The following is a 21460-nucleotide window of genomic DNA, read 5'->3' on the forward strand; positions in this document are numbered from 1 at the left end:
TTTTTTTTTTTTTTCTGGCTCTGGCATCTTAAAAGAAAAAAAAAAATTAAGAGAAAGGGCAAAAAATTTAGTTCCAGAAGCCGTGCTGAGAAATCCACACAATTTAATGTGCATCTCAAATCTGGTCATTAGAGACATCTGTATAAGAAGAGGCGATCTGGATTGAGGAACCGGGATCTTTCCCTTTAACTTTCGCCCCTTAGAGTTCTCCAGTTCTGTGAATGGTGTGCACCGTTTTCCGCCCTGTACTCTGTAGGATTTAGTGATGAGGATAATGATGCCAAAGGCTTGACGGGGCGGGGGGGGGGGGGGGGGGCGTGGAGAAGGGAGGGAGGGAGGCGAGAGGGAGGGAGAGAGGAAGGGAGGGAGGTGGAATTTCATTTCTTCCACTAAAGCGTTTGCGGAGACTTCAAGGTATAATCTATCCCAGATCCTTTCCCAGAGAGAAACTTGGCGATCACGTTTTCACATGATGCTCACGCTCAGGGCGCTTCAATTATCCCTCCCCACAAAGATAGGTGGCGCGTGTTTCAGGGTCTCTCTCTCTCCTACAGAAAAGAAAAAGAAAAAAATGTCATTAGAAGAGGCGTAACACGTCAGTCCGTCCCCAGGTTTGTGTTTCCTGGAGTGGCCGAAAGAGATCAGTTCTAACCTGCTCCGCAGGAATAACGGTCCTGCCTCCCGACACTCTTGGCGAGGTTTTGTACAGTTTGCTCCGGGAGCTGTTTCTTCGCTTCCACCTTTTTCTCCCCCACACTTCGCGGCTTCTTCATGCTTTTTCTTCTCACCATTTCTGGCCAAAACTACAAACAAGACTTCGCAGGTAGGTTTTTTTTTTCCCCCTTTTCTCTCTTTTTATTCCTTTTCGGCATGGTCATCCCCCACCCTCCTTTTACGATTTTCTCCTTTTAAGTGGGGATGTGAGTCTGAAGTGAGGAGGAGTGTCTGTGGGTAGGAATTTCAGGTGGGTTTAGCTCCTTTATGGCAAGCTTTTCCCAAGAGTGACTTCTTCGATTTCTCTTGCACTCCATCTCTCTCTCTCCTTCCTTTTCTCTCCTTCTTTCCTCCCCCAAATAATTTGCCCTGTACCTGCCCATTCAGGTAACCAAAGGTGCCTTTTACTACCCAGCCTGGGAAAAGTTTTACCGAGAACTATGTGGTTGGAATAAAAACTCTTCAAGGGGAGAGATTCTGCTCTATTTTCACGTCTAATTCCAATTCATTGTATTCAGCAATTAGAACTTGGCAAATACCTGTTAATAATTACAAAACTTGATGGATACAAACCTACCAAATTCCGGAGCAAGTCTTTCTCTTAGATATGGCAGTCCAACCTTTCCCACTGAAGAAGGCTGTTTTCTAAGTAGAAAGTTGCCTGTTTTTGTCTGCTTAGCGAGTTTCATTTCTTTATTTCATTCTTTGTGTGTGTATGTATGTGAAGTAACACCTCACTTCTGTGATGATAAATAAAGAAGTGAAAGTCCTCATGGAACTTGAGTCGTTTACCAAAGTGGGGAGGGGGGGAGTCACTACAGCTGGGAAGAAAACTGCCGTCAGGATATTAAGGTTGTAAATGAAGGATAACTTTTGAAATTGTATTTCAAATGGCAAAGTATTAATGATATAGACATGGATTTCACAGGAGACATAGACACACGAAAATATCCCTTTCCACACTTTGGCACTGAAAAGTCGAGAAAGAGAGCAGGAGTTCCCAGGAGCAGTGGTGAGCCCGGCTAACATGAATGTGTTTATCTCCCACCTTCTTATATATTTTACATGCTCCCCCTATAATGATGAAGGCAAGATTGCTAACTCCAGAGTTAGAAATAACAGGCAAAGCTAAAGTTTACAGCACAAATGCCCTGTCTGTCCCTCACACACACACATGCTCATAAAACTAGCAGCTTACTTTATTAAACATGTATTTATATGCAATCGTGTGTAAGTCTCAGCATGAATACAGACAGGCCAGCTGCTTCCTCCCAGACACTTGTGTGACCACTGCTTTATTTCAGGATTTTCCCCAACAATTTCAAATCCATAGGAGAGCCAAGAAATAACAAAATGTGTCAAACTTAAATTAAAAGTCTCCCACTATGCCTAGGTTAAATTCAAGGTGCTTTCTAAATCATCCACTTCCCCTTCTCTCTGCCGCCCCCCAGCCCCACCCCTCTCAGCAAATGTGTGGAAACTGATACTCACTTTCCAGGTTTTCCGCAAAGCTTCTAGCACAGGAGACAATAGGTGCGGGGCGTGGGGACTGAGTGTGTTCGGCAGAGAAGGGGTTAATGGCCCTTGTGTTACAGTTTGCATCTGTTACATCTTTTATAGCCCCCTGTTTAAACTAATCCTCGAGGCACAGCATCTTCCCAACCTCCACCGAGTTGCAGGATTCTCCTCCTCTCCTGCCTGCCTCCGAGGTTCCCCTTCTCCAAGTTTTGACAGTTTCAGCTGAAAAAATGCAGCGCCTCTCTCGATTTTTAGGTACAAAAGTTTCGAAGCCAGAAAAGGATACGATCATTTAGTCGAGCTTAAAAGTATTGCCGTATAGCGGTTGGACTTTCTCTTTCCTTTCTTGAGGGGAGAAAATTTTCTCCTGGAACTCTTTAAGGGAACTAGGGCGGGGGAGCATGGGTGTGAGTGAGGTGGGGGGAAATAAGTAAATATTGTCAAAGCGGCGAAGGTGGAGGCGGCGGCGGGGGGGGGGTGCTGGGGGGAGGGACAGTGTCCGAAGAGGCTTATAATTATATTTCTTATTGCGGCGTGAAACGGGAAATCCTAATTTGGGGGCGGGGGTGTGAGGGGGAGGAAGAGACAGTGCCTCGATCAACTCCGACAGGGGAGGGGAGGAGACGCGGGGCGAGTGGGCTTCCTATAATTACTATTATCAATTTGACCGAGTGTGCTTCATCCGGGAGTTGTTTCGCGTTGTTTGTTTGTTTGTTTGTTTGCTTCCTCGGGGGAATGGGGAGGGGGGGTGAGTCGGGGGGGGAGACAAGATGAGAGCTACAGAGAGCCTCGCCTCACCCCAAGTTCCCGAGCCGGGCTGAGGACTTTTCGGAGGAAAAGGTCCGCCTAGCGCTGAGCCAAGCAGCCTTACTGTACCGCCGTGTGCATTCCCTCATACGGTCAGGAGTTATGACTCATTTTGAAGATGTAATTCTTGTCTCTCTGATCCCCTCGCGGGTGCAACACACCAAACAGTAACAAACACAAAGCGCCTCGGGGCCAGGGCTGGGGGTGGGAGGCGGGGAGGGGGGCCGCCGGACTTTCGCTTTGGCGTTGGGGGGGCCGCGGATGGGTGCTCGCCGGGGCCCTGGCCCGGCTCCCCTGGGCGGCCCGCGCGCGTCTCAATGGGCGCAGGCGATGCCCACATTGTCGCTGTGTTTGGTTGCTAGATCGAGCCTGCGTGCTGCCGAAGCAGGGCGCCGAGTCCATGCGAACTGCCATCTGATCCGCTCTTATCAATGAAGCAGCCGATCATGGCGGATGGCCCCCGGTGCAAGAGGCGCAAACAAGCCAATCCCAGGAGGAAAAACGGTAAGAAGCGGCCCGAACCAAACTTTTCCGGGCCGCTCCGCGGCTCCAGACCCGGGGAGAAGGAGGGGGAAAGGGAAAAGCAACCGAGGCGGCGGCGGCGGCGGGCGCCCAGGGCTCGCGGGCGAGCCTCTCTCCGCGGCCGGCGCCGGAGCCCGGCGCGCGCGGCGACTGGACGGGGGTGGGGGGAGGGAGTTGGGGAAGTGCCGGGCAAAGTGAGCGTCGGGCGCCGGGGGGCTGCGAGCGCTGGGGTCCGGCAGGGGCCCAGCGCCCCCACCCTCGCCGCCCTCTGCGCCCCCGCCCGCCCTCCCTCCGCCTCCGCCTCCAGCTCCACCAGCGCCCGGCCCGCCGGCTCTCCGGCCGGGTTGCGTGAGCGTCCGGCGAGGGCAGGGCGGGGGCCCGGGCGACGGGTCGCGCGGGATCCCCGGGGCGGGGGCGGGGCGGGGGTGGCAGAGGGACTGTGAGAGCGGGAGAGGGGGCCCGGGGCTGTGCCTCCGGCAAGGCTTAAAGTTTCTTTGCCGGAGTCGCCCGGCCGCCTCTCGGTACGCCAAGTAACGGTCCGCGGGCAGTGGGGCCCGGCCGGCCGCGCCGGGACCCCGGGGTGGGAGGGACTCGGCCGGCCCCGCGCGGGGTCCGGCGAGGTCCACGCGGGCTCAGGGGCGGGTGGTTCCTCTCCAGCGGGTGCTGGCCCCGCGCCGGGGGCTGGCGGAGTCGCAGAGCGCAGGGAGACTTTTCTGGGCAGTTTCGACATGGTCAGGAGTCCGTTATCCAGGCTGAGTCAAGAAGGAGGAAGGAGGTGCGGGTGCGAGGGGGACACGCAGAGCAGAGATGGGAGATCAAAGGCGTGACAGCTTAGTAGGTCCACCTTAGAAAGAGTCAGAGAAGGAACAGAGTGAGAGAGGGAGACAGACACAGAGAGAGAGAGAGAGACCTCCTAGGTATTACCCCCAAACAAAATCGTGGGAATAAAAAAGTGATTGGCAAGAGCGCAGAAGGCGCCTGGGGGAGGGGAGAGAGCTGGGGACCGGAGAGGGTGCCGGGGATAGCTGACGGAGGATACTGAGTTTAAAAAAAAAAAAAAAAAAACCAACCCCCCAAAACAAACAAGAGAACTAGCGCCAGCTCAGACTGGGAAAGGAAACTTCTCGCTCCCCTCGTTCTCAGCCTGATCACCCGGCGCGGGGCCGCGTTGACGCTCCCGAACTGGACGCGGGGACGCGGCGCCGGCCCGGCCTCCGGCCTCCCGCAAGCCCAGCCCGCGCCTCGCGGGGACCACCGGGGCCCCCTTGGAGCAACTTTCCTCTAGGGAAGACAATTCTGTGCGCCCCCGGCCTGCCCCAGAGCTGCACGGCCCGGGAGGGGGCTGCTGGGGGCGCAGTGAGGGACGCTGGAAGGAGAAAACACAAAGACGAGGGAATTTTGATTAGAGACAAATGATGCTTCTCTCTGTCTCTCTCTAGGTTTCGTGTGTGTGTGTGCGCGCGCGTGTACGTGTGCGCGTGTGTGTGTCTTTTGCTTGTTGTGGTAGAGGTGTCGAGCCATATGGGGGAGTGATAGAGGAATTTTAGTCAGAAACTGTTCGTTATGTTATCCTGCCTTTTCCCTTTGTGCTGCCTTTGATCTATTTGCTTGGCTTAGTATTACAAAAAAACAAGTACAATAATATATTCCCTGCTTCCCCAAGATCCAGTTCAGGCTGCCTCTTTTTAAGTCTCTTTCTCCCTCTCTCTCTTTCTCTCTCTCTCTCTCTCTCTCTCTCTCTCTCTCTCTCTTCCTCTCTTAATTTAATTTTTTCTTCACTCTAGTGTCTGGCATTATTTAAGGTGGTCCTTACACTGGAGACCTCCCCTTCCCCATCTCCGGGTAATTTAGTAGACACTAAAATTACACCTAGTGCCCCCCTCTCTCTTGTGTTTCCTCTGTTCCTTTTATTAAATGTTGGTTATTGATTTTCTAAAATCAATGTCTATTGTGGGGCTTTTTTCCCCCCTTACAAGTATCTAAAGCACATTGCTGATCAACTGGATAACAAAAGCTTCGTGTCAAGGAGGCTTCTTTCTTTTTCTTATGTTAAACAGTCATTTTTTGAGAGAAAGGAAAATAAGATTTAAAGCAAGGTTCCCAGAAGTGTTCTTTTGCAGGAGAGACTATTTAGAATGTTTGTTTCTTCTTGTCTGGCTCCTCCAACCCCCTTCGGGATTTTGCCACTGTTGACCAGCCTGGCCTCTGCAGTGAAGTCGGGCCAGAGCCCAGGTCTGGAAAAACAGAATGCCCCAGGCTTCCTGGGAGCCCTGGGGGGGAGGGGGCTGGCAGAGGGGGAAGCCTGCTGGGGGCTTCGCAGGTGGAACAGAGTGCCAGGGAGGTGCTCAGCCGTGGACACTGCTTGGTGCTCAGAAATGGACACCATTTCCCCTCCGCCCAGCCACTAACTTGGGAGAAGCCTCAACACTCCGAAGTGGAAAGTTGAATTGCACATTTTAAAGGCATTTAGCCCAGACCCTGCACATTTAACAGCAATAATTATTTCCCAATAGTCTGTGGGAAAACATGCTGTGTATTGGTTACTTGTCAGTGTTTTGCTTTGGGATTAATCTGACTGAGCAATGTCCTGGTTTTGAGAAGCAGGTAGAAGAGTTTTTTCCCCTCTTTTATCATTTTCTTTCTCATCAAGCACGTATCCAATGCCTTTCCCTTTGGGAATTGCTAGGATTTATCTGAACTGAGTGGATTTTTCTTCTTTCCTGGATTCATGGAAAAGATGTCAGTTTTGAGCTTGTGTCTTTGCTGATAACACTAAATATGATGATGCTTATCAAAATCATATAGAAATTCCTGGAAAGGAATAATGGTACTACTAATCATAGAAGTAGAAGCTGCGTGGGGAAAAAAGAGAGAGAGAGATGGTCATCCAGGAAACGAGAATGGCACTTTATATAATTTTAATGAAGTCAACAGTGTATATATAGACTAAGGCGACAAGGAGATAAAACGTGTAAAGCAGTATGTGTGTGTTTGAAAGGCTGGTCAAGAACGTGAGTTAGAAGACGATGCTGTATGCGATTATTAAAAAGCAAAGGAGAAGGAAGCAATTCAAGGAAAACAAATATACAAAGAGAGAAACAAGAATCTGAAATCCAGCCTTCGAGATTCTCAGGCTAGCAAGATGCCTGGCAAAGACAGTGCCAGCACCAAGTTAATCCATAGCGGACAGTCTCCTTTCCCCCACATGGAAAGGATGAAATCTCTTCCCAGAAAATAAGATGTGCAGGAGGGAAGGGGGAGAGGGGTGAGGGGGAAGGAGGCAAAAAGCAAGTTGCCCGAAGACAAGAATGTGTGTCGGTTTCAAGAAAGTTCAGTCAGATGATCTTCAGTCGCCTGACTCACTTTGTAATACTTTCACTGAAGCTGGAGAGGAGGGGGAAAACCCAGCCCCCCTTTTCATCCCCCTGATTATACCCCACTATCTCCACACAGCCTTCGAGGCAGAAATGAGTACTTAGGAGCGGGAGGTGCCCGGCGGCTGCCTGCCACTGGGGCGGCCCGGTTGTAACTTGCAAAGTTTGTTGCTTTAGCCCCTGATTCAGGCTTGGGCTCCTGGGGATGCTCCGGCTACCCTCCTGCCTCCTGTGGAGCCTGGGAAGATGGGCCTTCCTCCCCAGCCCATCACCTCCCAGCATCAGCCTCTGAAAAAAAATCACACAGACACATTTGCACGTTTTCACAAAAATCAAACCCGGAAACCGCTTGTTTCAGAAAAGGGAATGAAGTTGTCTTTTAAATGAACACTGAATTAGGAGTGGTGGGGAAGAGGAAATGGCAGAAAGAAAGAAAAGTTAAATTTGATTTTTCTTCAAAGTTTCAGCTAAAGGGTTAGGCATTGTATGGTAGAGTGGGGGAGGTTTTTACCAACGCCTTTGGTCTCTGATTTTCAGTGGGAAAGAAAAGGGATAAAGTTGGATGTTTTCAGGGCTTTAGATCCTAGAGGAGAAACAATCAGATGAGCAGAAATGATTATCCCTGTTTAAGATAAGCCCTCACTCCCTTAACCACTTCCTGAAAGGGAGTGGAAGCGCTGGTGGTGATGCTTAGAGGCAGTGGAGGACTGAAAAGTTGTTCCCTTTTCAGAGATGCTTAAAGGAAAAGGAAAAGAAATGCAAGCAGCCCCTTCTTCAGGATGTGGCTCCTGTCTCTCCTTTCTGAGAGGTGAAGTTGGCATGGGGCGGCCGTGAGTCAGAGCCCCTCAGTACACTCTGAGGCAGGGAAGTTTCCTTCGGATTGCAGTCGGGTCAGACTTGGTGATCCTTGCGAGTGTGGAAATCTTTTGCAAGTAGCTTTCTTATAAAGTTGATGAGGTTATAAGGAGGCTGTTTTGCTGACTCTTCAAAGCACTCAGAGGCAGTTTATGTGGCAGGTACCAGCTCTGAGGGCGCTCCAAAGATATCGGTCTCCATCCTTTTCTCTCTGTGAAGAGCTTCTGCAAGTTTTGCCATGCCGCACACACGCTAGGCTGGGGGTTATGTATCTAGACTGATCTATTTGTTTTATTTTGGTTTGTAAAAATTCAGGCAATTGGGGTAGAAACATGCCTTCCTTCGTAACAGAGCCAGCAGGCTGCTGGCATCCAAAGCGTGATTCTCCACCCGGGGTAAGGGTGGGCTAAGGATTTTAAACTTTACGTTATTTCTCTGTTGCCACATTAAGATAAATTCGCGTCTTCAAGCATTTATTTCCAAATACGAATAAAGCCAAGGTTAATGTTCCCCAGTAAACTGCTATGTCATATGTTTCAGGTGCTTCCTCTCTTGCTTGCTTAATTTACTCAAAGTAAAGAAAATTCCAAGAGGTTGTCAAAGACCCTAATGCCGTATTAAGAATCTTTCCTGGGAAAAATGTGTGTCTACCCTGAAGGTAGGAAAGGAGGGTGTTGCTAGCTCTCTAAGCAGTGCCGCGTTTATTCCAAGATGTGGGAGATTCTCTTCCTTACAACAGTTTTTGTCATCTGCATTCTTCCAAGGCTTTTAAAGGTGCATTTTCTTCCGTGTGAAAGAGAACTCTTTGTCCTTTTCCTCTCCAGCACTGTGGCTTCCCAAGGTAGACACTATTTTGTGCCTGTCACAGAGAGAGGGAGTGCAGGTTTGCAATGCTCACAGACAATTGATTGTCTGCCCTAATGTGTTTCATTTACATGTTTATAACGTCAATGGTGCTGGGGTGTCCACTGTACCATTCATTCCCGCATTCCCACAAGGGGGCAATTGTCTGAATGGGCAAGTCAGACACCTTTTTGATTGCTCTTTGGTTGTCTTTTTAGAGCAAAGAGATAAAGGGGGGAAAATCTGTGATGCAGAAACACTAGTTGAAAATATACAGAATTAAATGTCACCACAAAAGCAGATGTTAACATAAGCCCAAATATGCTTTTTAGGCAAGATGTGAAGGTTGAGAAAAATAATTCAGAGCAGAGGGAAGGATGATTTAAACCCAATAAATATAGCCCCATTCCCCCTCCCTATTTCTTTTCTTTCTTCAGCAATCAGAAGATGAAATGTGATTTTCCTTTTCATTTTTAAGCCTTGAAACATCTAGGCACCTCTTCCTTAACTTGTATGTTTGCTGTGATTTGTGAATTTGTATACATTTACATAGCTCTGTGTATGCCAACAACATCAGCTTCCCAGTTGGAAAAAATCTATTGAATGACTATTTGCGCTGTGGGGAGTGTAAACTTTTAAAAAGTAAGATCCAAGTATTTCTTCATCAAGCCTTTTTTAAAAAGGCAAAGCACTAATCATCAGTAGACTCTGTGGAAGTCTTTGCCTTAAGAGCTGCGTGCCGAATACTTTCATCTTGGGTGACAGTCGTGTCAGAGTGAGAGCTCTCAGGAAAAGTGTAACTCCTAGTTACAAAGTAAATAAAGAATTTCGTTTTAAGGTGTTCTGTACTGTTTTTATACTGTGTGTGTGTATGTGTGTGTGTGTGTGTGTGTGTGTGTGTGTGTGTGTGTCTTATGTTTCCTCTGAGGGAGGTGAGAGGAAAAACCATCCACGCGTGTGTGTTTTGGCTTTTCTCTTCACGCAGTTCTCCCCTACATATTATGCATGTATGTGGCCACAGGAATACACCTGCTTAAAAAAAAAAAAAAAGATTTCACAGTTCAGATGGTGCCTGGCTGGTTCATTTAGGTAATACAGCTATTAGAAGTTGGTCTGATTTCGCGTGTGGTCCATAAGGAGAGAAAATACTAACTCTTGTGGCATCTGGTGGGAGGTAAACACGGGTGGGGGGGGTGGAGGACTTTTATAATTCTGAAGGAAATTGGGGAGGAAAAAAAAAATCGCCAGTCTGTGAAAGGATTTTTGCCTCTCCGGGAAGACACACACAGTAGCTGCACCGTTAGCTGAACCCCTGACACGGCGGTCTTTTGAATGCCTTAGGTATGATTTCACTTTCGCTCACATCAATGCTGACCTGAATGCCTTTCATATCTGATCCGCTGTGTCTCTCCCAGTAAACATCCCCTGAGGGGAGAACAAAGAAAGGAGCTCTTCTTCTTCTTAATCACAATTCAGCCCTTTCACCGCCGGCAGGCTCCATTTGCATTCTGCCACAGAAAGCCAAGATGAAAAGAAAGAGAGAGAGAGAGAGAGAGAGAGAGAGAGAGAGAGAGAGAGAGAAAGAGAGGGTAGTAGCTGAGTAAAATAAGTGAGGTGTTTGTGGCTGTTTGTTGGGCTTTCCCTAGTTACGAGCCTTATATAGTTGATGCTTAACCAGGCCCTGTCCCTCCTGACAGGCATATAGTGTTACAAGATGGCATGTCTGTACTATTCATGGCCAGCCGCTCAACACTTGAGGTAAAAAGTGTCAGAGAAGGATCAGATTCTCCCCCAGAAGCCTGTTAGACTTGGGTCAGGTGTGTGGACTTCCCACTCTGGAGTGCTGCCTAGTATTTGTCTCTTATTGTTTACCTCCAGGCCAGGGAGGCGTGGGCCCTGGGGGTGGAGGGGAGCTGGAGAGCTCAGGAGGGGAGAAGGGGGAGAGTCTCCAGAGGCCCTGGTCTGCTTTCAATGATGGGTGTCTGGCCCAGAGAAAAAGGGAGAAGTTGCTTACACCCAGCCTGAACGCACTGATACATCTTCAGGAAAACTGGAAAAGACTTTCCCATTTTTCCCCCTGACTTTTTATGATAATTCATATTTTCAAATGAAAGGGGAAAAAAGCCAAGAAAGAAACTCTCAAATGAGCCAAAAAGGAAAAAAAAAAAATTCTCTGAAAAGAATTTTAGGGGGAAAAGTTGGTCTATTTTAAAAAGCTTTGAGGGCTGTAAAGTGCCACGTTTTTCACACCTTCTTCATACTTTTTTTTCAGATTTTTTTAGTATGTTTAACATTTGTGAGATGACAGCCTTTTTGTATCTCAAACTGGATGCTTCAAGATTTGTAGGGAGGGGTTGGTGGTATTCACGTTCTCTTGAGAGAGAAAGTTTATGCCTAAAGGGCTCCTTCTTACTGGGAACTGTTTAAACCCTTGCAGGCGAACCTGTCAGGTTTTACTCTGTTATTTGCCTCCATTTTCAACATGCAAAAATAACGTGCAGTTAATGGTATTTGAATGAGACCACAGCAAGAGCAGAAACCTCTCGTGACAACTTTTCAGCTACATTATCTTGCTCCTAAACTGTCTTTTTTTTTTCCTTTCTGAAACCACTTTTAAGATACCAACAGTTTTTTCTTCAGCAATTAGATTGAGCATATAATGTGGGCGCACACGCACACACACGCAACTTTGGAAGTGCGGCCGCTTCAAACAGCAGGGTGAATAATTGGAAAGGGGGGGGGCTTTTGCGATAGTCATTGTGACAGATTTCACTTATAAGAGCAAAACTAGCAGAGATATTAGAAGTTGTACACGAGCATGTGACACAGATTCCTGTTTTTCTTTTTTCTTTTTCCCAGAAGATTTACAGAATTTACAAAAAGAGATTATCCCTACACCTTCCACCCCTCCTATCCACCCCCATGACCCAAGCAATGAAGGATTTAGGCAGATTTACTTCAGTAAACACCTTTGGACACTTGGGGGAAAAGTGGGAGTCTGTTTGCAAAAGGAGGCTTTTGTTAAGTGAGGTACCGGGATAATGCTTTACCAGGCAGCTGTGATATGAACCTACCCAGCAATGCAGGAACTCTTTAACTCTTTGAGTGCCTGGCCTTTTGCGCTCAGCAGATAAAATCCTGGCTTTCTAAAGACACTCAGAATTCTGGCTCTAGAAGTTTGTTATTCAGACAAGTCTTGTAGACATGAAAACTGTTCAAGCTTTTAAGACAATGTGGTTTAATTAGATGAGGTGGACTTACATTGCTCATAAGCCCTCCAAATGGTGGTTTATAATTGGCAAGGGAAAAGAAAAAAAGAAAGGAATCAAGGCAACACATTAAAAATCCCAGGAAATACTTTAGAAAAGTTATTTTCATTTCCAGCTTTTAAGATATTAGACTACAGTAGCTAGAGGGAATGAAGCAGCTGGGGCCTCTCTCCTTACTATAAAAGACACCAGAAGTTTGTGATGAAGAAAGGGGTTTCAGCTGGAAAAGGTGTAAGAGACCAGCTCGGACAGTGACATTATCGCAACCCTCGCATCTTTTCAAGGGGGAAGTGTTGCCTATCTTTAGGAGCTTGGGAGGTCATGTGAACCTCAAGATTCAGGGCCTCAGGAAGGCTGTTACCAACTTGAGACTTTTCAGAGCACGCAGAGAGACATTTCCAAGAGGAAGGAGTTAATGGTTATTTTTTGCTGGGCATAAGAATAACTTTTCAGGTGTTGCATTTGGGCTTAAATAAGATTGCCTTATTTAGTTTTGAAAAAGAGTGGAGGTGTCAATGTTCGAGCAGCCACGAATGTGTGAGAAAGTAAAGGGTATGAGACATGACAGAATTAAAGGTGTTTGCTATGTTGTTACACCGTGTGTCAGGCTGCAAGCTCCCTTTGTCACAGCCTCCTGGTGATTTGACAGCACAGATCTACTTCCCTTCTAGGTGAGACAGCATTTTTTAACTGGAGTTATAAATATGGTACCCCCTTCGCATTGCACCCAGTCTCCCAGATCCGTGAATCCTATTGGAAAGCATCTTGCCCTGAGACACAATGAACAAGTGCTGTATACAGGGGGCTGTGCGCTCGGGGGCCGGGCATCGCCAGCATCACAGTAGCTGGCATTGACTGTTGTTTGGCAGGAAGGTCTTTTGCCAAATCATTCAATAATTAAGTTTTATGTTTTTTGTATGAATGACCAAGCATGCAGTATTCCTTTTCAAATCAGAGGGAGGCTTAAAATTACTTTTTGAACACTTTCAGACCATGGTCAGGTCACAGTTTGGGGGCTGAATTAAAATGATCTCATTCATGATCTAATTGAGGTTGGCAAAACCTTAGCAGTAGCAGGAGTACATAAATATAAATCAAAGACCAAAATTTAGCAAATCATATCATTTGCTAGAAATCTGCTCATGAATTATTCTCCGATTGCCAACCCAGAAGTTAAACTTTGTCTCCCCTCCACAATGGTAACTGCGCATATTTTTTCAGGCTCCTGATAGGAAAGTTAGAGACGCTGAAAAGAGAAATGAGAAGGAAGATGATCAACGTCTCATCAGATATTGTGTGTTTGTGACCCAAGAAAGTATGAGAGCTAATAAAGCCATGTACATTACCATGGAGGCTGCAGTCTGTGTTAGAAGTTATTTGGGGCTTCTGAAAACCAGACTTTGGAAGAGCAAGCAGCACATAAAAGCCTGGGAGGGGGGCAAACATTTGAGAAAGATCTGATTGAACTTTGCTTTCTTTTTTCAATTGAGGAATGTAATCATCATAGTGATTCCTGATTTTTTTCAAACAAATTTAGTTCTATTACTGAGCCAAGTCGAGAGGATGAGATTTGAAGTAGTCGCTAGAATTAAAAGACAGTACACAAATGTTGGCGTACATATTTAAGGTGCTTTTCATTCTTTTTTATTTTTTTGAACATTACTATAAAATTAAAACTCCAGATAATTTTCCTTATAATCCATGGGATTAAATGCCATGTTCTATTATATGTAATCCATTTTTAGTTGTTCTTCGTTTTTCTTGGTTGCCGTGTGTTATTTCAGCTTAAACCCACACACAGTCTAAACTGGAGGAGACCTGATTCTGAACTTCAGTATTTTGAAGTTAACATTTTTAAGTCCCACTTAAATGAAGATATTCTTTCAAGCAAACAGTAAACACAGAACTGGGCAGTTTAGCAAACTTTATCACAAGAGCAAATACATGAAGTTGTGTTTTTAAATCATGATGATAAAGGAGAAACATTTTTAAATAATTTCAGATGATGGAGGTGAATAACTGCATTCTTTTGGGAACAGGTAATTGACATTAATGATTTCCTGTAACAAAACATATCCTAACATAAAAAAGTATAATGGATTCCTCCTTAACATTGCTAATATAGCAATATAGTGATTTTTGTTCTTTATATACTGTTTCATATTTCCTTTTATAATCAACTCTGGGAAAGAAAGGTACTCCTGACAAGGTGATAGACACCCCCTCCCCAAAATAAGTATCAATAATAGATCAACAGATTAAGATATCATGCTATTTAAGATCTGAGGTTTTTTTCACTCTCTTAAATGAATGAGGAAGTTTAAAGGAATATAGTGTCCAGGTGATCTACAAATGTAGTAGATAGCTTTCACTGTTTTTAATTTTAAATTGTATTTCTATTGTTTTATGTATCTAAGTAACTGTAATCAAGGAAACTTTGCATTTTGCCTATTCTTGGAGGTACCTAAGTTTCTATTTTAGACACAAAGCACATCAGTGGAAGTGTTTCACATCATGAGATTTCTCAGTTTTAAGAGGTGAGGTTTATATATAAAGAACTCAGTAAACTGTGTTTTCATAATAAATAAGCCCATTAAAAGGGGAAAATCTCTAAGCAAAATGGTTGTCCTCTAAAGATTTTCCATCACCTTTGCTCTGCTGATGGGAATTTGAAAACTAAATACAGCCTATGTGCACACACACAGATGCACCCTAGGGCCCCAACTCTGGGACTTTTTAACTACAATTTTATACCTTGTGAGTGAGATACATTTAAGCAAAAATAGTAGAGGTGAAGAATTAATGCAGACTCCTGTTTAGTAGGATTTATTGTAAGAAAAGTGTTCCCTACGCCACATGACTCTTACAAAACTTACTTGCCCCTGTTAATCTAAGCTTTAAGTGTATTATTTAGGATAAATGACAAGCTTTGTGCTTTTAAACTGTTTTCCTTCGTTTTCCTTTAATATTATCAACCTTAACACAGATTATGCTAAATTGATTGCAAATTATTATGGCTTTTAAAACAGCATTCAGGAGTTCTGAATAAAGATGGTATTTTAAAGTAGCGTTTACAGTATTTCAAAGAAAGAAAAGAGAAGGGGATCAAACTATACTGAACACTTAGAAACGTGTAGAGTTTTATACTTGTGCAGATAAAATGTGAGGTAGCCTTGCCCTGTGAAACCAAGACCACAAATGATATGTGTCAGTAGGTTCTTTGATAGGGCTTCTGGCCACAGTGTTTTTGTGCTGTCAAACTGCTATGTTGAACAAACACCTCCTCTGGGACAAAGTGATAAATGCAGAGACAGGCTGGCTTCAACCAGCCTCAGCGACCTCCTCCACCATGTCCCCACCCCCTGGCCCACCTCCCATAGGCCGGCCACCCCTCCACCCTGCTTTGCCCCTTTACCTGAAATTGACATTTAGAGAGAGATGCCCAGGGCTTTCCAAGGTGTCAGTGGTGAGTAATTATTGATACTCCCCAAATCTTATGAAGCAGTTCTCCGAAACTGCAGGCAAAGTCCTTTTTCTGGCAGGCTTTATCTAGTCTTTTTTTAAATGGAAATGGACTGAGCTTCTCAACTTTTGCCAACTTGAACTTTTTCCACTTTTGCTTAATCATTTGAAAACCACTTGCTTTCCTCTTGTCTTTCCCCCAGTCACCGGCGTTTTATTTTCTAATGTTCGAGCAATTATGTTGTGCAACAGAAAACAAAATTTTGCCTTAAAAAGTCCAAACACTATTACCTCCTACTTTTCACTTTCCAGCATTCTTCTCGGGCTAACACTTCAAATGTATAGCCAACTGATTTTTTTCCTCCTCTCTCTTGGAGCCATTATTCTCTGACTAAAACCTGTTTACGGGTGCCTTTGTGTGTGCGTTTTTTTCCCCCATGACATTAAATGAATTTCCATCTTCTACTTCTGCAATCTCTAAGAAATAGATAAACCATTATATTTTTTCCCAGCTCGTATTTTAAAGCGGTGATCCTGACAGCAGGACGATTATTGCACTTTATGTTTTAGTGGATGTTTGCTGTTGCTAGTTACAGCAACACTTATCATAAGACAGCAAGAAAAGAGTAGTCCCTGGTAATTAAAGTAATGAAATATTCATTTACTCTACCTTTTCTGTAGTCTCACAAATTAGGCTGCTACATTTAATGCCTGCACTGCCTCTGTTTTTATTATAATGGCAGCTTTCGCATCTGCAATTAGGACTAATTCTGACAGTTACAATTTCTGAGGGATGGTAAACAGTGAAGGAGATGTGCAGCAGAGGTATTACACATGAAAAGCCCTTGTCTCTTTAACCTTGTTGTTTTTTTTCTCGCAGAGGTTACCTTTTCCCGATGGTGCAAAATCGACTTGACATAACTGTTCATCAGTTTCAGGGTTTTCCCTGGAGGTATTTGCATCAAATCAGCCCAGTCAAGCTTCAAGTTGAAATTGGCAGGCCAGAAACTGACAGGGTAGAGACTGGAAAAGAGACAGCTAAAGTACAGGCAGCAAACTGACAGTAGCAGAGTGAAAGACAGAGAGAGAGAGGGGGAGAGGGGTTGAGAGGGAGAGCTTTTCAACTTCAGTGTAAGGGAAATCTCAACTCCTGTATGGATCTCAGTAGCAACGTATCCTGGAGGAACTTGAAAGGTCGAGAGATTCAGAACACCTTCAGCTAATTCTTACCACTAGGGCTCACCAGCCCTGCTCCCGGGGTTCACTCTCATTTAATCTGATTGGATGCCTGAAGAGGAGTGGGCACACTTAATTAAACCAGAGGAAAGTTCTGAGGCACTTCCTTAGCACTTATTAAAGCTTGAAAGCCAAATCTCATGATCAGTGTTATAGGAGGGAAATAAGGCGGTTTGGGGTTTTCCCCTGATTGTTAACTTGTAAGAAAGTTAACAATCCTTCTCTTTACCAGGTTTGTTTCCCCAGGTCTCTACTCTGAAGCAGATTAAATGTTCCCAGAGACCAGAGCTTAGGAGACTGTCAGATCAAAAGTTAGTGCATTTTTGTCAACAAAAACAGCCACCTAGCAAAAATTACATTTAAAGAGATACTCCTTTGAATAACGCGGGGTTGCAAGTTCTCTTTGTCAAATAACGCCCTCCTATCCTGATAACGGAAGAACATTTATTCAGTTGTTCAAAGGCTAAAAAACCGTGGCAAAACCTTAAGATAGCAATGACATTAAACTTTTATTTCACTATCGGGAACGTCACTTTGAGAAAAATTCTATGATTGCAAAACTTTTATAATTGCTTTGACAAAGAAAACAAATATGAAAAGTGCTCTCTTTGCCCGAGTGCATTTTTTTTCTCCTTTACGTCCTTTTTCCAAAAACCGATATTTTTTTTGTCATTCTTCCTTATTTCTTCTAACTTTGGAGGGGGGGAAGGTTGGTGTCTTCACTAGATGATTTAAAATCCTCACCACTTTCCAACTAGACTTGGGGGTCGAATAAGCCCTTGCTTTCAAAGCGTCTTCAGGCTCTGTGTATGACAGGCATTGGCTGATCTGCTGATGCCCATTCGACAGGCGCTGTTGAACTAAAGTGGTGTGACGGCACAGTTTTGTTAAGCTCTGAACAAAGAGCTGAAGATGCCTTCCTGGCATCGTCCATGTGCATATTGGCCTTGTCACAGTTTTGCTTGATTTAATGCTCAGTTTATTCCTAGATATTAAAACTTAAATTCCGAACAGTATGTTTTCAAATACTACATACCAACTTTATTTTAAAAGCTTCAACTTCAAAGATCCCAGGGTTCATTTGCTCCTCCAATTTCTATGTAGCCAACATTAAAACACAGCTTTGGAAATAAATAGATTGCCAGTAGCCTGTTAGCTGTTATCCATTTAAAAATGGGATTCCAGTCTTAAAAAGTCTTATTAGGGGGAAAGATTTATTTTTCTTTGATCATTGGTTGAAAGTCATCATCTATTTCCAACAGTGGATCCTCGCATAAATTCCTGAGGAAAAGTTACCTTGTGTGCACACGGTCTGGGTAGACTTTTAAAAAGATATACTATTTAAAAGATATTCAGTTATAAAAGAAACCATTTACAAATACCTGTCAGGGTAGGCACATGGCTACCGGCAGGAAAAAGAGAAATCAAGGGAGTTTTTGTTAAAGTGAGCCCTATTTCGGAGACAGCAACAGAATTAGGATTGAGTCTTAAAAATAAAATAGTTGTTATAAAAGTCCCTGTTCCACAGACAACAGCTAGCTCTTCAAAAGAAAACTGAAGTTTAGTACTAAATTTAGATTCCCGTGTCCGGTTGAATGTGCCTTAGAGCTTTATCTCTGCTGGGTTTTTTGTTTCCTCTCTGCCTCTTTTCCTCCCTTCAGGTTGGCTTCAAGTGTTTGCTAAGAGATTAGTTAGCAAGTTTATATTGAGGAGGTAGCCATGGGAAGCAGCTCTCTGCTCCAAGGAACGCGCAGTGGGTCAGAGTGTGAAGATACAGGGAGCTAAGACTGACTAAGGCCCTGATCAGGTACTTTATTTTCTCTTAAAGACACACCCACTTGTAGAAAGGTTTGTGGGGTGACTTCTCATCCCAACAGGAGCACAGATGTTACCACTTTTAGAAACTTCTAAACAAGCATGATGGCTGGAGCAACTTCATGAAAAAAAAAAAAAAATTAAGTCTATTGCCAGAACACTCCCTTTTCATTATGTAAAGAGGTTATAATTTGAGATATTCAAGGTTAATTTCACCTCCATTCATAAGACAACATCTTCTGTGTTCTGAGGAAGGTGGCAAAGGAGAGAAAAATATGCAGCAGCATGAAAGTATTGCTGCTAATAACCAGTGAGACTGCACTAAAAATCTGAACTTGAACCTCTAGAGTAAAACACATACAAATTTCCACCTGCCCTAAGCGTGCTTTCTTAGCAACGACAGTTTCATGAACTGAAATAAATTGTCTTTTCTTCCAGTAGTAGTAGTAGTTTACTCAATATCATTTATACCAAATAATTTTCACAGCCAAAAACAGTGATACAGGTAGGGGTAGCTAGGCAAGAAAACGTTTTATTTTTTAGTTTTGTGTAACATTATACATGAAAAAGACACCCCTGCTAGCAACACCGATAAGATACTCTGGCCTGTTCTTTTAATTTCATGAGAGACTTTTGTGTCCATCACCATTGGTGTGAACAAGAGTTAGACATGCAAATCTCCCACCTGGCAAAAGAATAGACCTTTTAATGTATTAATGGGGCAGATTCTTACTTCGTATATGAAGTAAATTCTGGCATTGGTTTGGTGCTTCATACGAAAACTTTGTTAGCGACTGTTTATAAAGGAGACAAGTAGAAGTTGGTCCAAGTAGCCCTCCTGCTCCAACCCCCAGCTCAACATGATCTGCTGTGTTGTGCTAACTCATAACATTCTATCTGTAAATTGCTCTAAATGAAGCCATAATCCTCACCATGTTTTATAACAGATGCATGGCTAGGACCAACATGACTTCTCACCTTTTAATGAACTGTCCTACTTTAGGATCTTCTAAGGAATGGAGTGTAAAAAGAAGCAAAGTAGAAGATGAAGAGATCTCGTAAATAGTTTCCTTTGAACATCCACAACTGCTTACATGGCCTTTTCCCCTTTTCTCCAGGCTAGCAGAAATGGCATGCCCAGGGCTCATGCAAGCAAGCACATTTTAGAACTATTCATTGGATGATTTGAAAGAGACACCAGCCCTGTGATACCAATGAAAGGCACTGACCGAGAACTTAGTCCTGGGATGGAGAGTAGGTGTGACGTTAGTATAAGGAGTTCCTGAAGGAATTTGTGATTCGTGTGAAAACAGGAAGCGTAGATCTTCTGAAACCCATTGGTCGGCATCAGATTTCAAATAAACAGAGATTGATGGCTGCTTTTTTTCTCCCACGCCTTTCCTAGCTGAGTGAGGAAGTTCTGCTTCATGTAAATAAGATCTGTGAATTTATCTGCATGAGGTAGGGCTTTAATGATCAGTATCTGCAAGCCAGGAGCATGAATGTGATCTCACTGTATCGCAGCGTAGAGATGAGATAGTCTAGAGCTACAGCACACCAGTGCATTGTGCCCGGGTGCGGGGAACAATTCTTCCATTTCCAAAGCAGCGACTCTTTCTTCTTCATCATTGTTTCCTTACCTCACTTGTATGCTGCTTCTGATACAGATCTGAGTGAGTTGTGCAAGCTTCAGACTTGCCAGCCCCCAGCTCCCAGGCCTAGTAGAGTAATTCATAAATTTACCATATTAGACTATCAGATTGAAACCAAGGGTTTCTACTAGTGGTGGAATTGGAAAGCCCATTGTTTTGATTATCGTTTCATCGGCCCCAACTGATACTAGTATGCTCAAGGAAAACATACTTCAGTTACAGTTGATTTTCAGATTCCAAAATGGTGCTGCAAAGCCTGTGCATCTCTAATTATATTTTATGCTAGGCAGTGCAATTCCAAAATATACGCTGCAGCAATCAGTGAGTGAACAGTATCAATCAATTTGTAAACAGATGAAGTCACTCATTCCCAAACTGGTTTTCCAAAAACAATTACTAAATTACAATAGAAAAAAATTGTACAGTTACTGTATTTGTGTGCTGTGTTACAATCAACATACCAGGGAAACAAAACAATTTAATGCAGAAAAATCATCATTCATCTACATTATAATTGCTTCTTTTTCACATCTACAGGGCGGTTAATTAAAATTGTGATTAAATGCGGTCGCGCTGCCTAAGATGTCTTGCCCAAAACAGGTGGTACAGAATTTAAAAGTAAAAAAAATGTAATTAGCATTGGAAATTGAGAAATTGCCTGTAAGAATCAGTGTTAATTTCAGTCAGTGATGAGGTAATTTATAAATGAATGCAGTGGAGGCTGTGCAAATGCACATTGCCTTCCTTGCCATTCTTAGCATTCTCAGCATGCAGGTGAAAATGTTTTCAAAATATTGAGGTAATTTGAAAATCAATCCATGCATTCTGTATCTTTTTTCCTCCCGTTTGTACCAAATGCTGAACAAATGCTGCCATAGATGGCACGATCCACCAGTTTTTTTACTTTCTAAAAGCAATGCTGCACATATTTTAGACCTAGATTAAGAAACGTCACAACACCAATTGCAAGTCTAAAATTGTTACAAGGGTCTGAATCGTCCACCTGGAGTTCTGACTAACGTGGATTTGGTTTGCTGCGTGTTACTCCCGTCGGTGAGATGGAGACCTGGAAAGAAATTTTTTCACGGAACAGGTAGTACAGACGTAAGGACTCTTAACCAATCCAATAAATACTTGAGGTTCTGTTTCTTAAGTTTAAGGAAGAACTAGAGAGTTATAAAAAATCTGCTTTTGATGGAAGAAATTTAACTTTCATGTGCTTATCCTCATCAGCTGAGCAATATGAATTTAAGATATTTTAATCATTAATCGAAAAGAATATGGGGTTATAGTATCTGGCTTCTTAAAGAGACTTCTTGGGACTTTTTAAGCGTTCTCTTCCTGTATTTGGCACTCTGCAAAATGATCACTCCATATAAAGCTTATCCTAAGA

The 21460-nt window shown here is 43.9% G+C and overlaps 1 protein-coding gene across 2 annotated transcripts in view; it reads left to right on the plus strand.

Annotated features, from left to right (window-relative positions):
• The first annotated feature begins 309 nt into the window (after positions 1–309).
• ZEB2 (zinc finger E-box binding homeobox 2) overlaps positions 310–21460 on the plus strand; it is a 133612-nt gene continuing 112461 nt past the window's right edge. The window contains exons 1-2 of one of the 2 annotated variants that reach the window (XM_032637440.1): positions 310–823; positions 3402–3543. In XM_032637440.1, the coding sequence (XP_032493331.1) occupies positions 3471–3543 (73 nt within the window). In that variant the 5' untranslated portion in view covers positions 310–823; positions 3402–3470. Of the gene's footprint in view, positions 824–3107; positions 3160–3401; positions 3544–21460 lie in introns of those variants that run through there. The other variant, XM_032637439.1, reaches the window with a different exon arrangement.

Source organism: Phocoena sinus, chromosome 7 (assembly GCF_008692025.1).
Source record: "Phocoena sinus isolate mPhoSin1 chromosome 7, mPhoSin1.pri, whole genome shotgun sequence".
Lineage (NCBI taxonomy): Eukaryota > Metazoa > Chordata > Mammalia > Artiodactyla > Phocoenidae > Phocoena > Phocoena sinus.